The sequence below is a fragment of the Globicephala melas genome, chromosome 3, assembly GCF_963455315.2.
Source record: "Globicephala melas chromosome 3, mGloMel1.2, whole genome shotgun sequence".
Lineage (NCBI taxonomy): Eukaryota > Metazoa > Chordata > Mammalia > Artiodactyla > Delphinidae > Globicephala > Globicephala melas.
This window is the reverse complement of record NC_083316.1, coordinates 117,863,193-117,886,242: the sequence shown is the minus strand read 5'-3', so window position 1 is coordinate 117,886,242 and position 23,050 is coordinate 117,863,193. Positions and strand designations below refer to the sequence as shown.

The 23,050-nt window shown below is 40.2% G+C and overlaps 1 protein-coding gene across 1 annotated transcript in view; it reads left to right on the top strand.

The window, feature by feature from the left end:
• Nucleotides 1–23,050, top strand: part of DIAPH1 (diaphanous related formin 1) — a 97,282-nt gene that overhangs the window by 44,084 nt on the left and 30,148 nt on the right. Inside the window, exon 18 of the mRNA XM_060296359.1 lies at nt 304–312. Within this exon, the coding sequence (XP_060152342.1) occupies nt 304–312 (9 nt within the window). The remainder of the gene's footprint in view (nt 1–303; nt 313–23,050) is intronic.

Sequence of the window (23,050 nt, the reverse complement as noted above, 5' to 3'; positions counted from 1 at the left end):
CATGCATGTAGATATTTTACACAAGTGTAACTTGTGGGGATATGAGGTTAATGTGACAGAGCTCAGGCTGGTCTGAGAGTATCATTTTGATGATACTCTTGAATGGATTCTGGCACTGCCTTTAAGGCGCCTTCTTTAGACCTACATATGTAATTGATAAGAGCTGAGCAGAGTCTTTAGTAGGTGAGGTGGCTGAACAACTGTGTTTGTAAAATAACAAAGAACCATATGTGATCCCTTTTCTTTTTTCCATTTCTTTCCAATATCTGATGCTTTCTCCTTCCTGGCACTTTGCTCCTGCAGCTTCAAAAGGTAAGAATACAGAAGAGCCTTGTAGTTGGGTCTCTTGAATATTAGAGAAAAAAAATGAAACAGATGTAAAGGGATTTCTCTTTAGAAAACTAAGACTAGAAATTGGGGATTGATTTCTCTTTTGCTAGGTTTTTCTTGAGAGTCCAGAAGGACCAGTAGCTCTGATGTTAGCTGACAGGGAAGAAAATTATTTTAAGTTGAAGCTACAATATACTTGCTCTTTCTTTGGAAGGTGAGGGACAACTTAAATAATACTGTTACTTTACATTTGTGTTGTATTTTACAAATTTCAAAGTGCTTTAACATATTCTACCCTATTAGGACTGCAAAGAAACCTTATGAGGTAGGTTGGGTGTATATTATCTCCATTCCATAGCTTACATAGCCTTATTAGTTAGGTAGCTTGCCCGAGGTTTTATATGGCCAGATCCAGGGGTCTTGACTTCTGGTCTGTCTTTTCATATAAATTCTTGCTTTTCTTTTTCACCTTCATATCTTCCCCTTTATTTTAGAAGAGCTGATCTGTTTTGCCCTTTTCTTTCTTCACTTCCTAATTCTTGTGGTTTCGTGCTGTCTTGTGATGGGACACTTACAGTTATTTCCCCAGAGGGATGCAGTATTTGCAAGATATTGTCATGTACCTAATGACAGTTATAACCTAATAATTTTGTATTTCCATCTTCTTCCAGCTTTTTTGTTTATTTAGAGGTTTATTATGACCCTAGTGATGACAATTAAGTGCAACTTCAGAGCACTCCTCCCTCCCCCTGCCAGTAAATAAGCATTTTTAAAGACAGTTACTACTTTTTTCCTTAAGTGATCTGATGGGACTAGGCTGCACTTCATTCTAATAAGATACCTAACAGAGGGAGTTTTCTGGTGGCCTAGTGGTTAGGATTCGGTGTTTTCACTGCAGAGGCCCGGGTTTCATCCCTAGTCAGGGAATCATCCCGCATGCTGCATGGCATGACACAGCCAAAATACAAAAAAAAAAAAAAAAGAAAGAAAGAAAGAAAAGAAACCTGTGCCTCTGGCAGCCCCTAGTTACACATATGTATCTAGGAGTCAAAGATCACAGTGCTCAGGCCTGCCCTGTTGCCCTAGCATTCTGGGCAAAGTTGCCTTTTCCTCTAAGAGATATATCACCTTCTGAACTAAAGTTCAGCTCGGAGAATTACTTCTACCTGCTATTAAAAATGCTGTGATAATGACCACTTATACTACTCTAGAATATCAGCAATGACTAGTTGACAATCAAAATCAAATTTGTAAGTTCACAGAATACATCCCTGTGTTGGCCTCTGGTGTCATTTTCTTTCTTGTGGCTGCATTCTGAGTGCCACTGCAAACGTACACTGACTCGGTCCCTTTTCCTGCCTGCTCTGTCACCATCCTTCTTTTATCCTGTACATTTGTATTGCTGTTGATTGCAGTGGAGTTTTCTGCAGTTTAGTGGTTTGCCTCGGCATTTTATTCCCACTGTGAATTGGTATGTAGTGTGTGTGTATGTATATATATATATATATATATATATATATATTTTTTTTTTGGCTGCGTTGGGTCTTCATTGCTGTGCAAGGGCTTTTCTCTCTAGTTGTGGCGAGCAGCATCCACTCTTCATTGCGGTGTTCGGGCTTCTCATTGCGGTGGCTTCTCATTGCGGAGCACGGGCTTTAGGCGTGCGGGCTTCAGTAGTTGTGATTTGCGGGCTCTAGAGCACAGGCTCAGTAGTTGTGGCACACGGGCTTAGTTGCTCCGTGGCATGTGAGATCTTCCCAGACCAGGGCTTGAACCCATGTCCCCTGCATTGGCAGGCAGATTCTTAACCAATGCGCCACCAGGGAAGTCCTGGTATGTAGTGTTTTTTTTTTTAATTAATTAATTAATTTTTGCCTGTGTTGGGTCTTCGTTTCTGTGCGAGGGCTTTCACTAGCTGCGGCGAGCGGGGGCCACTCTTCATCGCGGTGCGCGGGCCTCTCACTGTCGCGGCCTCTCTTGTTGCGGAGCACAGGCTCCAGACGCGCAGGCTCAGTAGTTGTGGCTCACAGGCCCAGTTGCTCCGCGGCATGTGGGATCTTCCCAGACCAGGGCTCAAACCCGTGTCCCCTGCATTGGCAGGCAGATTCTCAACCACTGCGCCACCAGAGAAGCCCTGTAGTATTTTTTAAATACCTAAGCAAGACCTTATCTCATCGTTTGTTATTTTCAACAGTGTAACCAAACTTTTTAATGTTCTTTTAGCCTTCAACTTCTGCCCTGGAAACTATTTTCTGTTCATTGATGATTCTAACTTCCTGACAGCTTTGGCTCCCGCCCCCGCCCCTTAAATTATTCTTAGAAATCTCTGTATCTTAATCTGAAAGGCATAAGTATGAATTAGTCAATTTAGTTTAGTGTCAGTATTGATTTTCATGTAATAATAATCATCATTAGTAGTTTGCTGCTACTTTGACGAAGGACATTTCTAGCTAGTCTTTAAATATCTTTACTTTAGTTAGCACTTTCAGGTGTTAAATTGGCACCCTGCCTTAATTTCCCAGTCTTTTTATTAGGAAGCACTAGAGAAGGTGTTCTTGAAAATTATTAAATCATGAACAATTTTCCAAACATCCTAAATCTTACTCATTTAAAACAATTCCTGCGATAGATTTTTTTTCCTATCAAACAAGTACTTATGGTTTACCCAACTCTAACAGTTATCACATGCAACGAAACCTTCCTGCTTGTCATCAACCACACTACATCTGTATGTTTCCAGTCATCTTCTCCCAAGAAACAAATGCTGCTCCCTTTAAAAATTATTTCTTCCTTGCATTTTCAGTGTTTTACTGACTTTAATGTTTGGTTTATTTTTTTCTTCTACATTTTCTTGCTTTCTTTTCCTTTGAGTTACTCTGCAAGTCTATAGTGATGCAAGCAGTATTTGAATGTCAGGGCTTGTTCTAGTGTGTATTTCTTGGTGACAGAACAGTTGCTTTGACATCGTGTACATGGGCATCAAGTAGCAGATGGAGGTGCTGCATGTGGACCCAGTGCCACAGTACCCACCGTGATCAGGGTAACTCATCTGCTCTGCCTTTTCTGATGCAGTTTTGAGCCTCCCTCTCTTGGTGCTCTGGTTGACAGACTTAATACAGACTCCTCCCAAGTAGCCCCTTTCTTTCAACATGGCCCCCCAAAAACACTTTAGTAAAAAAGACTTTAGGCTTCTAGAGTTTAGGTTTTTATCAGGTAAGGAATTTCAAGCTAAGAAAACTTCAGAGGTGAGGACTCAGAGGATCTAGAGCTCCTCAGTATGAAGGCAAGGTTTACTTTGCTTTTGGTGCTTTGAACATCTCTAGTATAACATTTCAGAATACCTTCATTCTTAATCCTTTTTTCGAGTAGGTAACCAGTTTCAGTTACCAAGTCTCTCATTCATAGCCTTAATATTGATGGTATAATTAAATGATAGATAAATACTCATTGCCACTCTATAACTATTTCATCTTCCAGATGAAGTAGAGATATGGGTTAAATAATTTTTTCAAGGCCTTATAGTAAGTGCCAGAGGCAGGATTCAGACTCCAGAGTGTGACTCCAAAGTCCTGCTCTAACCCCCTGCTTCCCAGATGTGTATGTCCCTGCCCTAAGAGCTTCTGAAAGCTTAGATCCAGACAGAAGCTTGAAGAAGGAGATATGCTGGCTTCTGCTACCACCTCATTCATTCTGTCACAAATATTCTTAAGTTGGAAGTGACTCTTATGAGTACAAAAAAGGAACAACATTAGATTAGGGAAAGTAAGATACCAGATATTTAGGGTTGAAGAAGAGAAGCCATGTTCTGATTACAGTATATTCAACTCTAGCAAAACTAATCCAGCTGGAGAAGCACGACATGCATATCTAGTACATAGACATCTTGCTTAAATGATTTCAGCCCAGTAGTTGCCAGTCTTGATGAAGAAGTTATCTGGACACAAGGTTTGCATAATATTGCATTGTTTCATCTCTCACTTGCTAAACACAACTCTCTGCTGTTTGTTAAGCATAGCTGTATCCCCCTTATATTTTAGTGGTACCTGAAACCTCCCATATACTGATGGCTCCTCCAGGAATGAACATCAAAGAAAACATCCGCCTCACTCTTGACATCTGCCTCCTGTAGGTCAAAGGTCTCGAGCCACTGCTTCATTAAGGTTCAGGAAGATGTGTGCCTTTTACTAAGAAGAGCTAAGAGAGAGGAAGTGGTTCTCAAGTTTATACTACAGATTCTTTTACGCATTTTTCTCTCTTAAGGATTATTGTCTTGTTTCTGATCTCTTGACTTTCTGTAAATCAGGAATTTACTTAGTTGATTTATTCCTTGACAGAGAATACTTTGAATTTTGATTTGATAGGCAGTGCTGTAAAACTTTTAGTCCTTTTTCACTCTCATGCTTATGGTTATCAGCCAGGAGTCTTTTTTTTTTTTTTTTTTTTTTTGCGGTACGCGGGCCTGTCACTGTTGTGGCCTCTCCCGTTGCGGAGCACAGGCTCCGGACGCATAGGCTCAGCGGCCATGGCTCACGGGCCTAGCCGCTCCGCGGCACGTGGGATCTTCCCGGACCGGGGCACGAACCTGTGCCCCCTGCATTAGCAGGCGGACTCTCAACCCCTGCGCCACCAGGGAAGCCCTCAGGAGTCTTTTATCATGGTTTCTTTGTTGAATCTGCTTCTTGAATTCCTTGGGAACATGTTCAGTAGTTAAATTTTATTCTTTTTCATCTTCTCCTAGGGAGCATTTTCATCACTGTGGTGGTGGCCTCAGGTCATTATTTGTATGTACAAGATAACTAGTTTTTCATTCTGCTTTCCTTCTCTTACTCTCTTTTGTTGATATCATGATCCCATTAAAAGTATCACCTCTTAAAACGTAGGGTGGTAAGTGATAACTGATGTCCGAAGTACAGTGATGTTTTTCTTTTTTGGTTTATTCCTTCCTTCCAAAAAAAATTCTGCTCTTGTAAGATCCACAAGCTAATCGTCCTTAGTAGGTGTGCGGCGGTGGACAATATGTAGCATTAGACCCTCTCCCTGTTAAAGTATGAGGTGCATTTCAGGAATTACGAGCATCAGAGCAGTTCTACAAGTGGTTAATAGCAGTAATGTTGAAAGAACTCTGGCTAAAAAGTAAGATCCTGGCAAAAAGCTGAGAATTTCATAAACAGTAACAATATTCTAATTAGGATTTGACTGTCGGCCCAGATTCCAAGGTTTGTGCTGTAGTCGCGCAAGTCTGAACTATTGGTGACAAGCGGTAGGTTTACCTGTCTACTGCTGTCCCAGAACCTTCTTGCTTAAGGCTTCAGTCTACAACAGGAGCCTGTGTTGGGGAAGCAATCCCATCTTTCCCAAAAGGGATCTAAGGGTCTTTTTCCTTTTCCCTGTGATCCTTTTCTGTCCACTAGGTAGCACCCACCCAGTTGGATCTTTATCAGGAAACACCTTAGTGAATCTTTACAGCCTCTGCAACTTTATCCTCTAGAAATAAGATTTTCTAAGAGCTCCTCATGCTCCACCTTAGTCAGTGATTCTTTTGGCAGAAGGGTGTCTGTTTCATCAGTTCCCTACCCTTTCAAGTGTATAGGATTAGGACCAGAAGTGCTGCTCAAGTGAACATTTCTTTTAATTACTTGCTACTCTTGGATTTTGAGCAGGGTCAGGCCATTAGCTCAAAGCAGTTGGGAAGTTCTGTAATATCAGACAATACTCCCTTGTGATTTAAAAACATCAATCTACCTGTATCACCTGGGGTTATGAGGACTCCTGCATGTGGAATAAGTACCACACTTCCTCTGGGTTGTGATCTCCCATCATCAGTGGTATAAAAGAAGAACCGCAACTACCCCCTCACATATCCCTCAAAACTCCAAACCTTGCCATCACTATTTGCCTTGAACCCACTGGATCTAATATTGTGTCATTTATCTAGGTTTATGTCACTCACCACAGGAAGGCGCAGACTCCCAGGTTCCCCTCATCTCCCATACTCGAATCCCCATAGGTTCTGTGTGTCTCCTATTCTGCCTCCTCCTGCCATCCCACCTGAGCTCTTGAAACCTGTCCACTGTGCCCTCAGGAATTCATGGTCCATTACTAACAAAATCTCCTATATCATCGACTTCACTTTGTTGCTCTAACAGAAACCAGGCTTTCCCTTTTGCCCTCTCGTGTGTTTTTTTTTTCCTCTCATAAACCTCACCCCAGTGGACCTGAAGATGGGGTAGATGTCCTCTTTGTTCTTCATTGCCACTTTCAGATCAGTCCACCTTTTTCTTTCCTAAAAACCCATAATTTTGAATCTCATGACATCAAGTCATAATCACCCAATTTCTCTCTTTGTGCTGTTGTCTACTAACACCCCAATTTATTCCTCTGTAGTACTCCAGTGCTGTTTCTTAAATCTTAGCAATTTCTGTATAAAAGGGTCATGATCCTCCCAATATTCTGGCCTCACATTTCCTGGCACTCTTCTTTTCTAGTGATGATCTGTCCTTCACCCCATCTCACCCATCTGTCTTACGGTCATCACCAGAACTGCAGCCCCTCCACGATCTCAATTTCATACCACCCACCTTCCATTTTTTTTCTTGTGAAAGATATAGTTTATGTCCAAAAAATATGTATCTATTGTTGCTGTAAAAACTAGATGTAATGCTAAGTGAAGAGAAATTGAACCATAGTAGCAGCACAAAATAAAATGCTGAAATAGTTTCTTTCTAGAGAACACAAGACATGGTCACAGAATTCAAAACAGGGTGCTGTGGATGTGAGTTTAGAAACAGAAAAAAGATGAGAGGGTATTTCTTAATAGTACCACCTTCTATCTTTTTACCTTGCTGTCTTTGGTACCCTGACCCCAACAATCCTCCAGCCCTACTGAGACGCCACTCCATTTATCCTTCAGTTTTCACTGTCCTTCACCCCCTTGAAGACTTTACTTTCTTCAGGTAAAATTATCATTAATAATTATAATAACCCTTCCCTAGGTTTTTTTTTTTTTCTTTCCCCATTTCTCTCTCATTTCATCTTACTTGGTTTGCAAGATCACAGTCCTGGTTATTAATTCCATCTCTATCCACCCTGCACCTGTAGCGGTGCAAGTGGACACACTGGAGAAAAGGATACAACTTGCTCTCCTTGATACACTTTCTTCTCTTGGCTTTCAGGACAGCAGGGTCTCTTTCTCCTGCCTCACTGGCTGTTTTTTCTCCTGTCTCTCCTCTGCTCAGTTGGCAATATTGCTTGGCCTTGCCAGGCAACAGATATTAAACATTTCTAGTCCATTCAGTTTCCTACTCTCCTAAATGATTATTTCGCACCTTTTCTCTCCTCAAAGGCCCAACACCTCCCTCATCCTCATTCTTAGTTGAGGATGTTTTCTTTCTACTTCACTGAGAAAATTGAATTAGAAGAGGAGCTTCCACAGACTCCCACCATTACTTTTACCTACTTTCTGTGTCTTCCTCTGTGACCATGTTCCTGTCTAAAGCCAGTTTCTGGGCCAACGTGATATCCTCATTTCAACAAATGTATAGAATACACTGAAAGTATAAAATCTCCTTCTCCCCTCTCGACCATGGCTAACCATACCTTTCATATGCATATGTTATTCTAATAAAGGAATAGGTAAAATCCTTTTCTCCTTTAGTTCAGGAAAGAAAATGTAGGAAATTTTCAAATAGAACCGTACTGGAAAATTAAGGGGCAGGGGAATTAAAAGATAAAATTATAGAAATGTGAAGGTATATACATATTTTTAATGTAATGTGTGTGATCCCATTTGGTATCCACTGCTCTGCCTTTTGCTTGACATGTTTTAGCATCTCTTGATATCATTAGATCTACCTCATTTCTTTTTTTTTCTTTTTTTTAAATTGAAGTATAGTTGATTTACAATGCTGTGTTAGTTTCTGGTGTACAGCACAGTGATTCAATTATACGTATATATATTCTTTTTCATATTCTGCCTCATTATTTTTAATGGATAGTTGAATTCTGTCAGATAAATAGTACAAGACGATCCCTTATTGAGAATTTAAATTACTGATTTTTTATATAACAACAAACAATGCTGCCAGAAATATTTTATATTTATCCCTGCATACTTGCATTTCTGCACGGTAAATTCTTAAAGTAAAATTTCTGGGCCCAAATTACTAGGTGTAGGATTGTACCACTTTACACTTCCACCAGGAATAAGAAACTATTGTAATTTCTGATAGGGCAAAAGTGTTACCTTGTTTTAATCTGACCACTAATGAGACTGAACCAAAGGTTATCCATCATACCTTGACTCTCTCCTCATCTGTAAAATGAGATAGATAAACCTAAAGATACCTTTCAGTTCTAAACTTATGGTTCTCTTACTGTATTTTCCTTTTTTCCTTGAATAAGCTGTCTTCGGTGTTATCTGTCTACATCTCACTCTTGTTTTGACAGCTTTCTAAGTTCTTGTGTTGGTTTACTTGTTTTGGTCTGAGTTTCATGCATCTTATCCCATGCACTGGGGCCAGGCATTAGGACTTCCTCCTTGCTTACAACCAGTATTTGGGGATAGAGAGCTAAACTGGTGTAAAACTTTAAAACTTTTGCATGAAGCCTGCTGGTATAGATTCCACGGAAGACTTACTGGTGGAGATTTAAGGGAGGGTGTAATCAGATAAAGATAATTAAACTTTAATTCCTTCTAAACTAGAGGAATTTGATATATTTTATCTGCAGTGTGCTCTTCTCCTTTTTCACCACCAGATGGCACATGGAGCTCTTCTATTTTCGATGTGTCATTGTTACGTCTGGTAGTGACGCAGTCACGTTAGAGAGAGGCAACCTCTGTTGTTTTCAAATACACACTGCCTGGTATGCTGCCCTCTACCTGTCAGGAAATTCACTTGGAGGACTGATAGTAAAACGAAGACAGGAAGCTATAACTTGCCCTTTAACGAAAGCATCTTGTCCTGTTGCAGCTTGTATTTTTATAGGAGCAATATTAGTGCTCTTTTGGGGGCCCAGAGGCTGGAGAATGCTTTTGAGTTTGTTTTTGTTTTAGTCTGATATTTTCATGAAAGCATAGCCTTCATTTCAGAGGGCTTAAAGAGGGGCTTAAATTTTACCAGCTTGGTAGTTCATTTTGTAATCCCATTATATACACATTCCTAACACCATCTTTGTCTCAATTTCTGCTGAATAGCTACTTTAGGCACACAATAGAACTACCCACTGATTATATACTGATAATTTCCCAGGGATACTATACTGAATTGCCTTCAGGGAATTCCCCTAGCCTATCTTGGGTAGAATTTGCTGCTGCAGAAAGGCTTTTACAGTCAACCCTTCTGTCATTTGTTAACTCCTGATTATCTTAAAATAATCCCAGTTTTAGAGCCTCTTTCTAGCTATTCAGACTTTAGTTTGTGCCTCTGTTACTATTCTAGACATAAACAGACTGAAACTGTATCTTTTAAACCCAAGGTCCTATCTCCCATTACCTACAGATTCCAGATTTTATTTCTGACAAAATGTTCTTTTATATGGCATTGGCTGAGACTCAGGCCATCTGCCATGGGATGAGTATTGCCTAAATTTCTGTCAACTTAGTGCAGTTAGTCCTTATCCTTAAATATCTATTTCTACCAGTAATTCCCAGACTTCAGTGTGCATAAGGATTACATGAGGAGTTTGTTAAAGGTATAAATTCCTGGGCTCCACCTCCAGAGATTCCAAGGACTGTAGAAGGGTATGTTTTTAACAAGCTCCTCATGTAATACACTAATATGGCTTGATCCATTGCTTCAGTATTTATTTCTTTTTGATTTTCTGCTCGCTGTCTTCCCACTCTCTGCCGTAGTCTAGAAGCTGATTTCTACTTTTTCTTGTAATAACATTTTGATGTGTCTATCAGAGTGAGTGTTGTACAATTATTCTTGTTTTTATGGAGGTCATGCATGATCAATTAGGAAACAATCTGACATTTTCTGTTAACTGGTACCACACTTGCTTTTACAAAATTCTTTTCTTGCCATCCTCCCAGCCAGGTCTCGACAGGCAACTTAGAAGGATGGTTCTAAAGAAGTTCTCTGGAGTCAGTGAAGTAGCTGGGAAGCACTTCGAGACTGACTAGCCTGGGAGAGGGTGGATGGAGGGTAGATGATGAGAGGTCTCTCAGGCCCACACAGCAAAGATGGAGCTGTGAGGAACTAGAGGAAGTCCAGATCATGATGAAAGATGTTACAGCTGTGCAGCTATAACTCTTATTCAAGTTTGGTTGTTCTCTCACCATGGAGACCTGGAGTTGGTAGGGATTAGAGACGTGTGTAGGAAGAGGAATGGGATCTCAGGGAGATGTGAGAGCAGAGCTGGGCTTCGGATGGGTTTTGCAGAAGAGTGATCCAGTGCTCTATGGGCTCCTACTGGAGCCCAACAGTGCTGCCTCAAAGAAAAAGCACTGTTCTGAGGATCCCTTCTAGTCTTTGGGAATCATTCGGTCTGAACTTGCTTTCCTGTTGGTATGGGACAAATCTGCCTCCTAACATGAGGTTGGGAAGACTAGTTTTCAGGGAGTACAGAGGGTGTCTCCACTATAGAATATTTCCTCTGGGACTTTTCTTTCTGCATCTCTATTATCTATTTTTTATGTAGGTGATATAGGTAGTTCAGAAGTAAAGATGATATTTTTAAAAAGTCTTAATTCCCTTCCTAGTATTCATGCATCCCAACCTTCTCCCTCTCTGTCTGTGCCATGTAGCTTGCGGGGTCTTAGTTCCCCAACCAGGGATTGAACCCGGGCCACAGCAGTGAAAGCACTGAGTCCTAACCACTGGACTGCCAGGGAACTCCCTAGAAGTAACCATTTTTATTAATTTCTTTTAGAATTTTTGAAAAATGCAATTGTAGCAAAAACTAATATAGATTCTTATCCTCCCTCCCCTTACCAAAAGTACTGTCTATACTGTTCTATACCTTGCTTCTATATCCTGGAGATTTTTCTTATTAGTACATAGAGATCTTTCTCATTAAAAAAAAATTCTAAATTAAAAATTTTTTTTAGTTACCACTTTTATAATGAACAGTACGAAAAAACAGAAATACATATAGTAATGAAGTAATCTGTCCTTTTTTTGGAAACAGTCCCTGCAGTAACCCATTTGATCTGATTGCATCTTAGTGTGAACGTGTCCTTGTGTCCTCCCTGCTTTCCTTGCAAACTCTTTCATGTAACGACTAAACAGTTAGTTACCAACACCAACCCTAAATGTACAGCAATTCATACTAGAGCCTTACAGCCACTGTGGTATGGGGAAGAGAGACTTGAGAATTTCTGCTAAGGGGCCTTCCAGACCTCCAGCTACTTCCCTGGAGTAGGAGCCGAGCTTTGTGTCACTAGCACAGGGACACTACCCGTAAAAGGGTATGGCCTTCCTACTTAGTTTTTGTTCTGGAGATAATTGCTGTAGAACTTAATACCCTGTAACTATCCCATTTTATGACTCTGGTCCATCACCTTTGGAGCAACATGGAAGAATGCTCATGATACAGTGTTAGGTGGGAAAATGCAGGAAACAATTATATTCAACCCTTATTGCAATTGTGTTTTACAGAAAAAAATGCAGAAGTAAAAGTCTGAAAGGGAATATACCAGAATATTATAACAGATTTTGTTCGGGTGCTAGACTTTTTTTTCCTTCAACTTTTCTATACTGTGGTCTCTTAGTTTTATAATGGGAAAGACAAAAGGGTTAAGAAGGAAATTTGCTAGTGTCCAGAATGCTTGAAAAGGGGGTTTCTAGAGTATTTGGACCTAATAGATTAATTTCTGCAAGGCAGAGTGCTAATGCCCAGTTCTGTAGAGCAGGTAACAGCATCTTTTACTTCATTCTCCCTAATGATCCTAGCCTGCTTCTCTTTGAAAAGTCAGATTACAACTTAAAAAGCTATTTGTTCTCTTTTCCGCTACCCTGGGCAAGGGAGCCCCAGTTATACAACAAAAGGGCATTGGTAGCCCCATGTCTGCAAGATGGGATGGAATCATTCATCCCTCCTGATCCTTCAGCAATCCCAACTCTGTTCTTAAAGTCAGTGATATTTTCTCTTGGATCTATTAGATGAAAAGATAAGGCACTCTCCTGTCTGTCTGTGTGTGTTTAAATTTCCTCTTTGCAAGAAAAACTGCTAAAATCCTTCCAAGAAGAATGTCCCCCTTTTCCTGTTCTCCTTGCATTCCTGTTCTGCTTGCATTTTTCTTTTCAGCCACGGGGCGTGCGCAGTTGAGCCATTTTGGCTCAGATTCCAGATTGTGAGGTCAGAGACCAGGGATTGGAGGAGACTATCAGGTGACTTTCTGTAACAGTGATGATGGTCCAGCCCTCATCCCCACCCCTTCCCTCCCCCCTCCGCCCACCCTTTCCTGGCTTCCACCTTAGGAACAAAGAAAGGGAAAAAACAGCAGTGTGACGAAAACCAGCAGCTGCGTCTGCAGACTCAGGCTGGGGGCTGGGTGTTTATTCCATCTGTTCTCTTTGTTATTCTTTTACCCTGTTACTTCCCCTCCCAAAACCCAGAATAAAATGGAGGGTATTTCTAGGATTCTTTGTTACAGAGAATGGGTTAGAATTCTGCAGTTTACTCCGTGTTTAGGTTGGGGGCTGAGGGAGGTAGGCTGAGCAGAGATTAAAACTGTTCCCAGCACCTAGGAAAAGATGAACGTATTTTGTCTTCTCATTCCATTTTGTCCCAGAATTCCTATTTAATGTCAGATACAGTGACAGAGGCTTATCACCCATTCTTTCTAATTATTAAAACAATGCTCCCTAATAGGTATTATCTTCATTTTATAACCGACAGTTATGAAGTATAGAATAGTTAACATGTCCTTTGCTTACTGAGAGCTTATAGCAAGTAAATACCAAGCCAGGATTTGACCCCAGGTCTCTTGGGCTCAGAATCCAGCATTATTGAAGGGAGTGGCAAGAAGGCAGGAATGTCAGAAAAACCTGAGATGCTAGCTGCTGGGGACTGTCCTGGCACTGTGGCAGTGTTCTTTGCTTTTCACAAGTGACGAGTGTCCTGATTTCTTCAACAAGTAAATCTCAAGGGATAAAAGGAGATGGAAGGGAACATATACGTTAAAAGAGAGTCTAAAAATACGTCAACCCCTTATTCAGATCCTGATTCATTTTTTAAAGGAAGGAAAAGTCTTGATTCCCAGCGCCTTATTTTGATGCCTTTTCTCCTGCCCTCTCATGCCCCTGTTCCCTTACATAAACCCGTCCTACCCTTTTGCTGACTTGCTTGGGGCAGTGCCTGTCCTGCTAGCCCCTACCCACCCACATCTCGGAAGCTGATCTCGTTGTTAGCACTCCCTTATTGAGTCACCATCCTGGGTGTGCTGGGAAAGTATCTGTGAGAAGCTCAATGACTGTATTGTCTGAATGAGCAAATGCTTGTGAAGTGCCCAGATTCTGAACGCTGCGTTTCTGCCACCCTTTCATACTTCTGTTTGCCCCCTTCTTGCTAACTCAGCATTTGGTTCTTGCAGATTTGGAATTCTGTCTGGCTTTGTTCTTGACCTTCAGATTTATCCATCTCTGCCACTTTGCTCCATCCTTCCTTACAGCTTGCACATCCATGATGGCCCAGTTCTGTTGGATTTAGCAGATAGGTATTTATTTTGGCCAAGAGGTCAGTGATAGAAATCTGGTTACCTTTGGGCAGGAATAACAGCTGTTCAACTGGCGTGCGGTTTATCTGTTCCCCCACAGTTCCCACCGAGGTGTATACCTACAAGTGGCTTTGAGGTACTGAATTTTTCCCCCCGTGCATATTACAGCTATGGGAAGTATAAAGTAGGAATCCCCCACATGGGCTGCTTCTTACATTAGCACATGATAGGGCTCTCTTGCTCTGTCCCCTTCCCAGAATCAAAGAGTTAGTGTAGAGCTTAACAGACATGGTTTATTGTATGCTGGGTGGACTTGGTGATTCTATAGCTATGTTATCCTCACAGAAAGTTTGTTGTTATTTCCTAGAGGTCTAACTAAGTATTCTCGTCTTTCAGATATGCTAGGGAGACCTAGGCCTCTTCCACAAAGACCCTGTTTTTTTAGAGAGAACTGTAGTGGTACCAGAGTCCACTTTTTTTTTTTTAACTTCCTATTATGATTCTGTGCTCATGTGTGTTGTATGTATTGCCATTATCTCACTTTATGGACATTGGATAAACTCACATGTTTGTGCTGCCTCATTTAAGTAGTGGAAACCGTTGGTGCCTTAGATCCACAGATTTTTCAACATATTTCTGCTTTTTCCATCTTTCTCCTGTGTTCTCTTTTAGTCATAAAGTATTTAGTTTACTCAAGGGAGCTGTAGCATAAGACTATGGAGGGTGTTCCCTGTAGAATAGGGACAAATGCCGCAGGCTTCATCCTGGGCAGAGCAAGTAGTGTGTGGTCCTGAGACAATAAGTGAGAATTAAGGATAGGTGGAGTTGTTTTATAGATCAGCCTGAATCTTTCATCCCTTCAGGTGTAACTGGCTTTAGAGCCAGTCTGTGTTCTCAGCAGTATTTCACCAAAGTCCTTTTTCCTATCCCACTTAGTCACTCCCACCTGTGATTCTTAGGAACTTAGTTGCCAGGATGTCAGGCAACTCCCCACTCCTCCATTTCCTGTTTGTGGTCTTCATTGAGAGAAGCCTGCAGCAGGAATTCCTGGGGAAGTGATAGCTATAGCTGTGGGACTCCGGAGGCCATTAGCTCTTTCTTAAGTTGGGGAATACTGTGCTGAGATGGACCTCCCTTCCGTTCTGCAGGCTCTTAGAAACTGTTAATAATCATAACCAAAGTATAACTGGGACTCTGGCTGCTGTTGTGCCTTGACTCTGCTCTCTTTAGAAACGGAGAATTATTTTCTTTTCTTAGCCTCAATTTCTACCCTCTGAAATTTAGAGTTAAAACATAATTTTCAAGATTCATGACAAAATTGCTTGGACTCTGTAGGATTGATTCTTTTGACTTATGCAAAAATAGCAAAAAAAGAAAAATAGGGTCCGTGTGTTGGACAGCAGGGGGTGCCCTTTCCCTTCGCTTTATTGCCTGGCACTCCCTGCTGCATTCAGCCATTTTAGATAGATTGTTTTTGCTCCCAGCTAACTCCATTTTGTGTTTGTGACGCAGGAAAAAAAAATTCTGCAAGGGAGGAGCCTGGCTGGGGGAGGGAGTGAGACAGGCTGAGGCAGGGCTTCAGATCTTTACTCAGCACTTGTTCATCAGGGACTTACCTTGCTGCAGGCTGCCTGCATCCTGAGCAATAGATGCAGCAAGTCCCTGCCAGCTGAGCGAAGAACAGAGTGATGCCTGGCTACTGGACGCCTACTAACCATGGCTGGGTGCTGGTTTTGAGACAGCATGCAGGACATCCCCTTTGCCTTATGAAGAATCTAAGCCTGGCTTCGGTGGTTTTTACCACAGATATTTAGGCTGGTATCCTCAATTAAAGAATCGGCTAAGAAGAAAAGATACCCTTTTCTCTGAGTTGTCTGAGAAGAATCAGATGCCCTAATGACTTCAGGGAAACAATACGAGTTAAAAAACAAACTTTTATTTTTGAAAATATAACCTCTCCCCACACACATATATAATACGTACATACATACACACACACGCACACACACCACATATGCGAAGAAAATAGTATGAATACCTGTCTCCATCACCCAGTTTCAAAACTTAACTCATGGCCAGTCTTGTTTCATGTACCTGCATCAGCCTCCTCTTCACCACCCCAGTTATTGTAAAGCATATATCATTTAATATCCTTAAGTAGTTGAGAATGTGTATGAAAAAATAAGGACTTTTGAAAAAAAGAGAGAATTGTATTATCACATCTGAAAAATTCTTTAATATCGCATATCCACTCAGTATTCTTAAAGTAGTATTTTTTTAAGTTTGTTCATCTGAATCAGAGCCACACACAGTCTATACATTACAGTTGGTTGATGTCTCTATAGGTTCCCTCTCTAGCTTGCCTTTGTCTCTTATTTTTTTATCTTGTAGTTTGTGTATAGACTTAATTTCTTAAGGAGAGAGGGTGGATCTCTCAGGTTGGGATTGAGAAGATTCAGAGCCAAACTTCTCTTCTTCACACAGCGGAGCCTCCCATCTTCAGGATTTCCCCAGAGGTGATGGGAGAGGAGGTGAAGGCACAGTGCTCTGCAGCCTTCAGAGGGAGAAGGGACTGGAGTCTTTTACTAGGAGAGTGGCTTGTTTCTCCTGACATGATAGCCTGTTACCTACCCAAAGTCTTTAGAAAAGTTTGCAGACTGCTCTCAACAGAGAACATGGTCAAAGTGGACCATGCTGTTTCCTGGGAATTAAAGGAGAGGTTTTAAGCTTTGGGACACCAAATTTACCTGTTCTTTAATAGCTGCATCTCTAGAGTGATTCCACGTCCTCAGCTTTATCTCCCAAACCTTTCTTTTTACTTAATTGGCAGCCTTTCTCCCTGATCAGACTTAATTAGTTAGTAATACTTCATAGACTGTTCTGCAGGAAGAAAAAATATCATGTTGTGTGGGGAACGGGCACATGGGAAAATTCTTTCATGGCTTCAGGATTATAACATCCGCATGACCTTGTTGGAGATAACCCCAGGGACGGACCTGGATGCAGATGATGAGATGAAAGCTCTTGGTGTTCTTTTTCCCCTTTTGGAAATGGGTCAGTGACTCTGACTTTCAGCAGACACAGCAGGCAGTCTATTCCCTTGCTTTGTGGGAGAGCACAGGTTACAGAAGGGAAGTTGCAGTAGTTGACTTCTTGGCAAGGCTGGCAGGGCAGTGGTAAAGTCTGGTCGTTGGAGACTAGGTTGGCCAACTGCCTAGTTTGGAAGCTGTAGTTCCCATTAACCAAAGTGCTAATTTTTAGGTTGTCTCTTCATGTTTAAACTTTTATGGTTAAATATAATAAAAATATAGAAAGTACATAAAACAGATGTGCAACTTAGTGAATTATTATAAGGTGAATACCCTTGAAATGTCACATGTCAGGAGATAGAAACTTTCCAGGAGACTCCTAGGAACATCCATGTGCCTCTTCTCCTCTAAAAGAAACCAAAATCCCGACTTAAGGTATGGTCTCCATTTTTTGAAAAAGCTTTATCACCCAAGTTTATATTCCTGAACACTATAGTTTAGTTCTACCCATGTTTTTTAATGTCTTCTTTTTTTTCTTTAAATTTTATTTATTTATTTATTATCTTCGACTGTGTTGGGTCTTTGTTGCTGCGCATGGGGTTTCTCTAGTTGCGGCGAGTGGGGGCTACTGTTCGTTGCGGTGCACAGGCTTCTCATTGTGGTGGCTTCTCTTGTTGTGGAGCATGGGCTCTGGGTGCATGGGCTTCATTAGTTGCGGCATGCAGGCTCAGTAGTTGTGGCTCACAGGCTGTAGAACACAGGCTCAGTGGTTGTGGCACATGGGCTTAGTTGCTCCGCGGCATGTGGGATCTTCCTGGACTAGGGCTCGAACCCGTGTCCCCTGCATTGGCAGGCGGATTCTTAACCACTGCGCCACCAGGGAAGCCCCTTAATGTCTTCTTTATGTCTTAAATCTATTGGTTTTTTCCTCTTTCTCTTTTTTTTCCCCCTTGCAGTTAATTTGTTGTAAAAAACTGTATGATTAGTCTGTGGAGTTTCCCATAATATCAACTTTGCAATTGTATTTGCACAGTGTAGTGTGTAATTTCTATCCTGTGTATTTGGTGTAAATTGGTAATTGGATCTAGAGGCTTAATCAGAACTAGGCTCCATTTGTTTGTCTTTCACCAAGACTTCTTCATAATAGGTGTTAGGTTCCTCTTCAGAAGGCACATAATACGTGGCTGTCCCCTCTGTGATGTTAGCAGCTGTTGATTCTCAGTACATAGATCTGTTCATTCATTACGATTGCAAAATGGTGCTATGCCAAACAAAAGGAATTCCTTATATATCCTAGATATAAGTCCTTTGTCCTTCTCTGACTTTGTGGCTTTTCGCTTTTTTTAATAAATTCATTTATTTATTTTTGGCTGTATTTGGTCTTCATTGCTGCGCGCAGGCTTTCTCTAGTTGCGGCAAGCAGGGGCTACTCTTCATTGTGGTGTGCAGGCTTCTCATGGCGATGGCTTCTCGTTGCAGAGCATGGGCTCTAGGCGCGTGGGCTTAAGTAGTTGTGGCACGTGGGCTCAGTAGTTGTGGCACGTGGGCTCAGTAGTTGTGGCTCACGGGCTTAGTTGCTCCACGGCATATGGGATCTTCCTGGACCAGGGCTTGAACCTGTGTCCCCTACATTGGCAGGCGGATTCTTAACCACTGAGCCACAAGGGAAACCTACTTTTTTTTTTTTTTAACAGTGTCTCAATATAAACAGTGTCTTTATATAAAGTGCTTAGATTTACTAGTGTTTTCCTTTATGAGTAATGCGTCTGTGGCTTATTTAAGAAATCCTTTAGTCATCAAGATAATTAATCCTATAGCTTTTCCATTCACATTAAGGTTTTTAATTAACCTGTAGTTGATTTATTTGCATATGGGTACAATTGCTTTTTTTCATACGGACACTTAGTTCCAGTCCCATTTATTGGGAAGTCTGACATGCTCAGTCTGTTATATCAAGTGCTCTTTTACACCTGGGTCTGTTTTCTGGACTGTGCTCTCCTTGTTGATCATTTTGTCTATCCCAATGCCAGTACCATACGATCTTGATTTATTACTGTTATAAAGTGTATTAATCTCCTATCTTTTGCTGCTTTTCCAAGAATGTCTTAGCTGTTCTTCTTTGTATTTCCATATAAATTTTAGAATCAGCTTGTCAACTTAAAAAAAGAACCCTGTTGGAATTTTTATTCTACTGACTCTATAAATCAATCTGGGAAGAATTGGTATCTTGTTATCAAGTCTTTTAATCTATGGATCTTAAAATCTACATTCACTTATTTATCATTTTTAATGTTTTTCAGAAAAGCTATATTGTTTCTCCTAGAGGTCTTACACAACTTTTATGAAATTTATTCCTAGGTACTTCATCTTTTTATATGATATTTAAAATTTATTTATAGATTCTTTTGGATTTTTTTATACTGATAATCAGTATCTTCAGATGAGAGTGTTATTTCTTCTTTTCTAATGCTTAAGATTTTTTTCTTGCCTTACTGCACTGGCTCAGACCTCCAGCCAGTGTTGTTGAATGAAGTGGTAATGGTGAATATTCTTCTCTTGCTCCTAATCTCAAAGACAAAGTTTTCAACATTTTACCTTTAAGCATGGTTTTTGCCTTCAACTTTTGGTAACTACTCTGTCGAATTAAGGAAATTCTCTTGTATTCCTGCTTTGCTGAGAGTATTTTTCATGAATGGGTACTGAATTTGATCAAATGCTTTTTTGTACTGTTAGGATTATCACATAATTTTTCTCCTTCAATCTGTAATTGTGGTGAAGCATAATAATTGGCTTCTCTTACACTAATCTTGCATTCCTAAAATAAATCCAATTTGGGCATTATATATTATCCTTTTTATTTTATATCGTTTAATTCAGTTTGTTGGTATTTCAAGAATTTTATGCTTATGAGTAAAAGTAACCTATGATTTTTTGTTCTTTTACATATTGCTATTAAGATTATACTAGCCTCATAGTGTGACTTGAGGAATATTTCCATTTTCTATACTGTGGAAGAATTTTTACATACGATTAGGGGAATTATTTACTCCTTGACTGTTTGAAATAATTGGCTGGTGAAGTCATCTGGGTCTCCTAGGAAATACTGACTACCAATTTAATAGCTTTCATAGTTATAGGGACTGATCAGGTTTTCTCTTATTGAGTCAGTTTTGGTAAGTTACATTTTTCTAGAAATTTGTCCATTTCATCTAGATTCTCACATATATTTTGTATGAAATTATTTACTTTAATGCCTGAAGCATATTTATTCATTTCTGTTTTTGTTTTTGCTTTTGTTTTTTGTGGTGCTTGTTCCCGACGTTGGATGCCTAATTGCTCTCTCTCATTTTTAAATACTGATCAGTCTCACCAGAGGTTTTCTGAATTTACGAGTCTTAAAAAAAAAAGAAGAAGAACTGTTGGCTTTGTTAATCTCTGTTATAGATCATTAATTTCTGCTTTTACCTGTATTTTCTTTTAAAATTTTTCTTTAGAGTTTATTTTACTGTTCTAATTCTAATTTTTTTTTCCTCTTTTTTTTTTTTCCTAATTTCTTGAAATGAGTAGTTAACTCATTAGTTTTTGGTTTTTTTTTTTTTCCCATATATGTGTTTGACATTAAGTTTCTGTTTTAGGTGTAGCCCCTAAGTTTTAATAGGCAGTGTATTAGCTTATTAAGGCTGCCATAGTGTTCCATGGACATGGTGGCTTAAAAAACGTATTTATTTCTCACAGGTCTGGAGGGTAGAAGTCATAGATTTAGGTGTCAGCAGGTCTGGTTTCTTCCCTTGGGTTGCATATGCTGCCTTCTTGCCATGTCTTCACATGGTCTTTTCCTACGTGCCTGCATTCCTGGTGTCTCCTTGTCTGTCCAGATTCTTCTTCTTACAGGGACGCCAGTCAGATTGAGCAGGGTCCACCCTAAGAGCCTCCTTTTAACTTAATCACCTCTTCAAAGACCCTGTCTCCAAATACAGCCATATTCTGAAGCACCAGGTGGTGGGGGGTGCAGGCAGGGGGCCGTGGGGCGTGTTAGGGCTTCAACATATGAATTTGGGAGGAACACAACTCGGTCCATAACAGGAAGCATTTTTATTATTCAGTCCAATAAATTTTGATTTTCATTATGATTTCTTTTCATGGGTTATTTAGAAGTGCTTTATTTCTAGATATATGGAATGTATTAATTTCCTATTGCTGCTATAACAAATTACCACAAATTTAGTGACTTTAACAGGAATATAAATTTATTTGGAGTCCACAGTCCTAATATCAAGGTTTTGACAGAGCTGTGTTTCCTTTGGAGGCTTTAGGGGAGAATCCGTTTCCTTGCCTTTTCCAGCTTCTAGAGGCTGCCTGCATTCCTTGGCTTAGGGCCCCTTCTCCATCTTCAAAGTTAGCATCATAGCATCTTCATATCTCTATCTCTGTCTCTCTTTCTCTCCTCTGCTTCTGTCATCATGTCTCTTGTCTTGCTGTGACCCTCCTACCTCCTTCTTATAAGGATCCTTGTAATTACATGGGATCAACCAGGTAATCCAGAATAATCCTCCCATCTCAAGATCAACTTTACCACACCTGCAATGTACTTTTTGTATGTAAAGTTGAATTAGGATGTGGATATCTTTGGGGAAACATTATTCTGTCTACCAGTGTGAGTTCTCAGGATTTTTATAAATGTCTTATTAATTTCTAGCTAGTTGTGTTTTGGTCAGTGCTCTTGTTTTTTGTTTTTTTGGGGTTTTTGCTTTCCTTTTCTTTTATGTATGAAATCAGCAAGCCACAAAGAAAAAAAGATTTTAAAAAAAGAGAAGAGGTGGGGGGGACAAAAAGGAAAGTAATTGCTGAGGTGATTTCATACCTTGAGGTAGTTTACTTTGCGCACTTTACCTGATGGACTCCACCCACATGTCATGGTTGTCTGGTTGTTATTGTTGCAATGTCAGAAGAAGGTTAGTCCAAACATGGGCTCTTCCACATGCAGAGAGGGCTTCCTCCCTTCCCAGCATACTTGATAGCATTGTCTAAGGTAGCTAAAGTGCACCACCTGGCTAATATGCACTGACAATCAATACTTTAGGAGGGGAGGCCTAACTGGTCACTGCTCTTGTGATTTCAGTCTTAAGAAATTTGTGGAGTTTTCCTTTATGACTCTGAATATTGTTAAATATTATAAATGTTCTATGTGCACTTGAAATTCATGTATTTGTTCTTCAGTTGCATGAAGTGTTGTATATATCTCCATTAGGTCCTGTTGGTTAATTGTGTGGCTTAAATTTTCTGTATCTTTACTTTTTGTTTGCTTGTTTTATCAGTTACTTAGAGAAATGGTTGAAACATCCCACTTTGTGGATTTAGCATTGTAATTCTGTCAGTTTTTGCTTTATATTTCTTCTTTTAATTTTTTATATCAACTTTTTATATCAATTTCAGACTTACAGAAAAGTTGCTAGAATAAAGCAAAAAATTTCCTGCACATACTTTACCACATTCCTGAGATGTTAACATTTTACCACATTAGCCTTACCCTTCTGTGTGTGTGTTATTATATTTTTCTGAAGCATACAGATCAGTTGCCTCTTTATCCTTTGGTGTGCATGTGCTAATAGTAGATCCATAGCCACATATCAAAATTAGGAAATTAACATTAATGTAATAATATTATTTAACCTGACCTTTAGATTTTGCCAGTTGTCACAGTGACATCCTTTGCAGAAAAAATACTGGATCATGCATTGCATTCAGTTGTCCCTTAGTATTCTTTAATTGGGAATAATTTCTGTTATGGTCACCTGCAAAGGCATATGGACGCCTACTCAAAATTTGGTTTGGATGTCAAGAATGATGATGCCCCACACACACCAAGAGGGTATGAAAAGGTTTATTAACTTAAATGATTGAGGTCTCTGGGAAGAGGAGAATAGTCCTCTCAAGCAGGTTTGAAATGGCTTGAAAGGGCAAGGAAAGGAGACTGGCCTAAGTTTTTATTGTGTTTAGGGTAGGGTCAGGCTTAGAGTTCCTGCACAAGGAC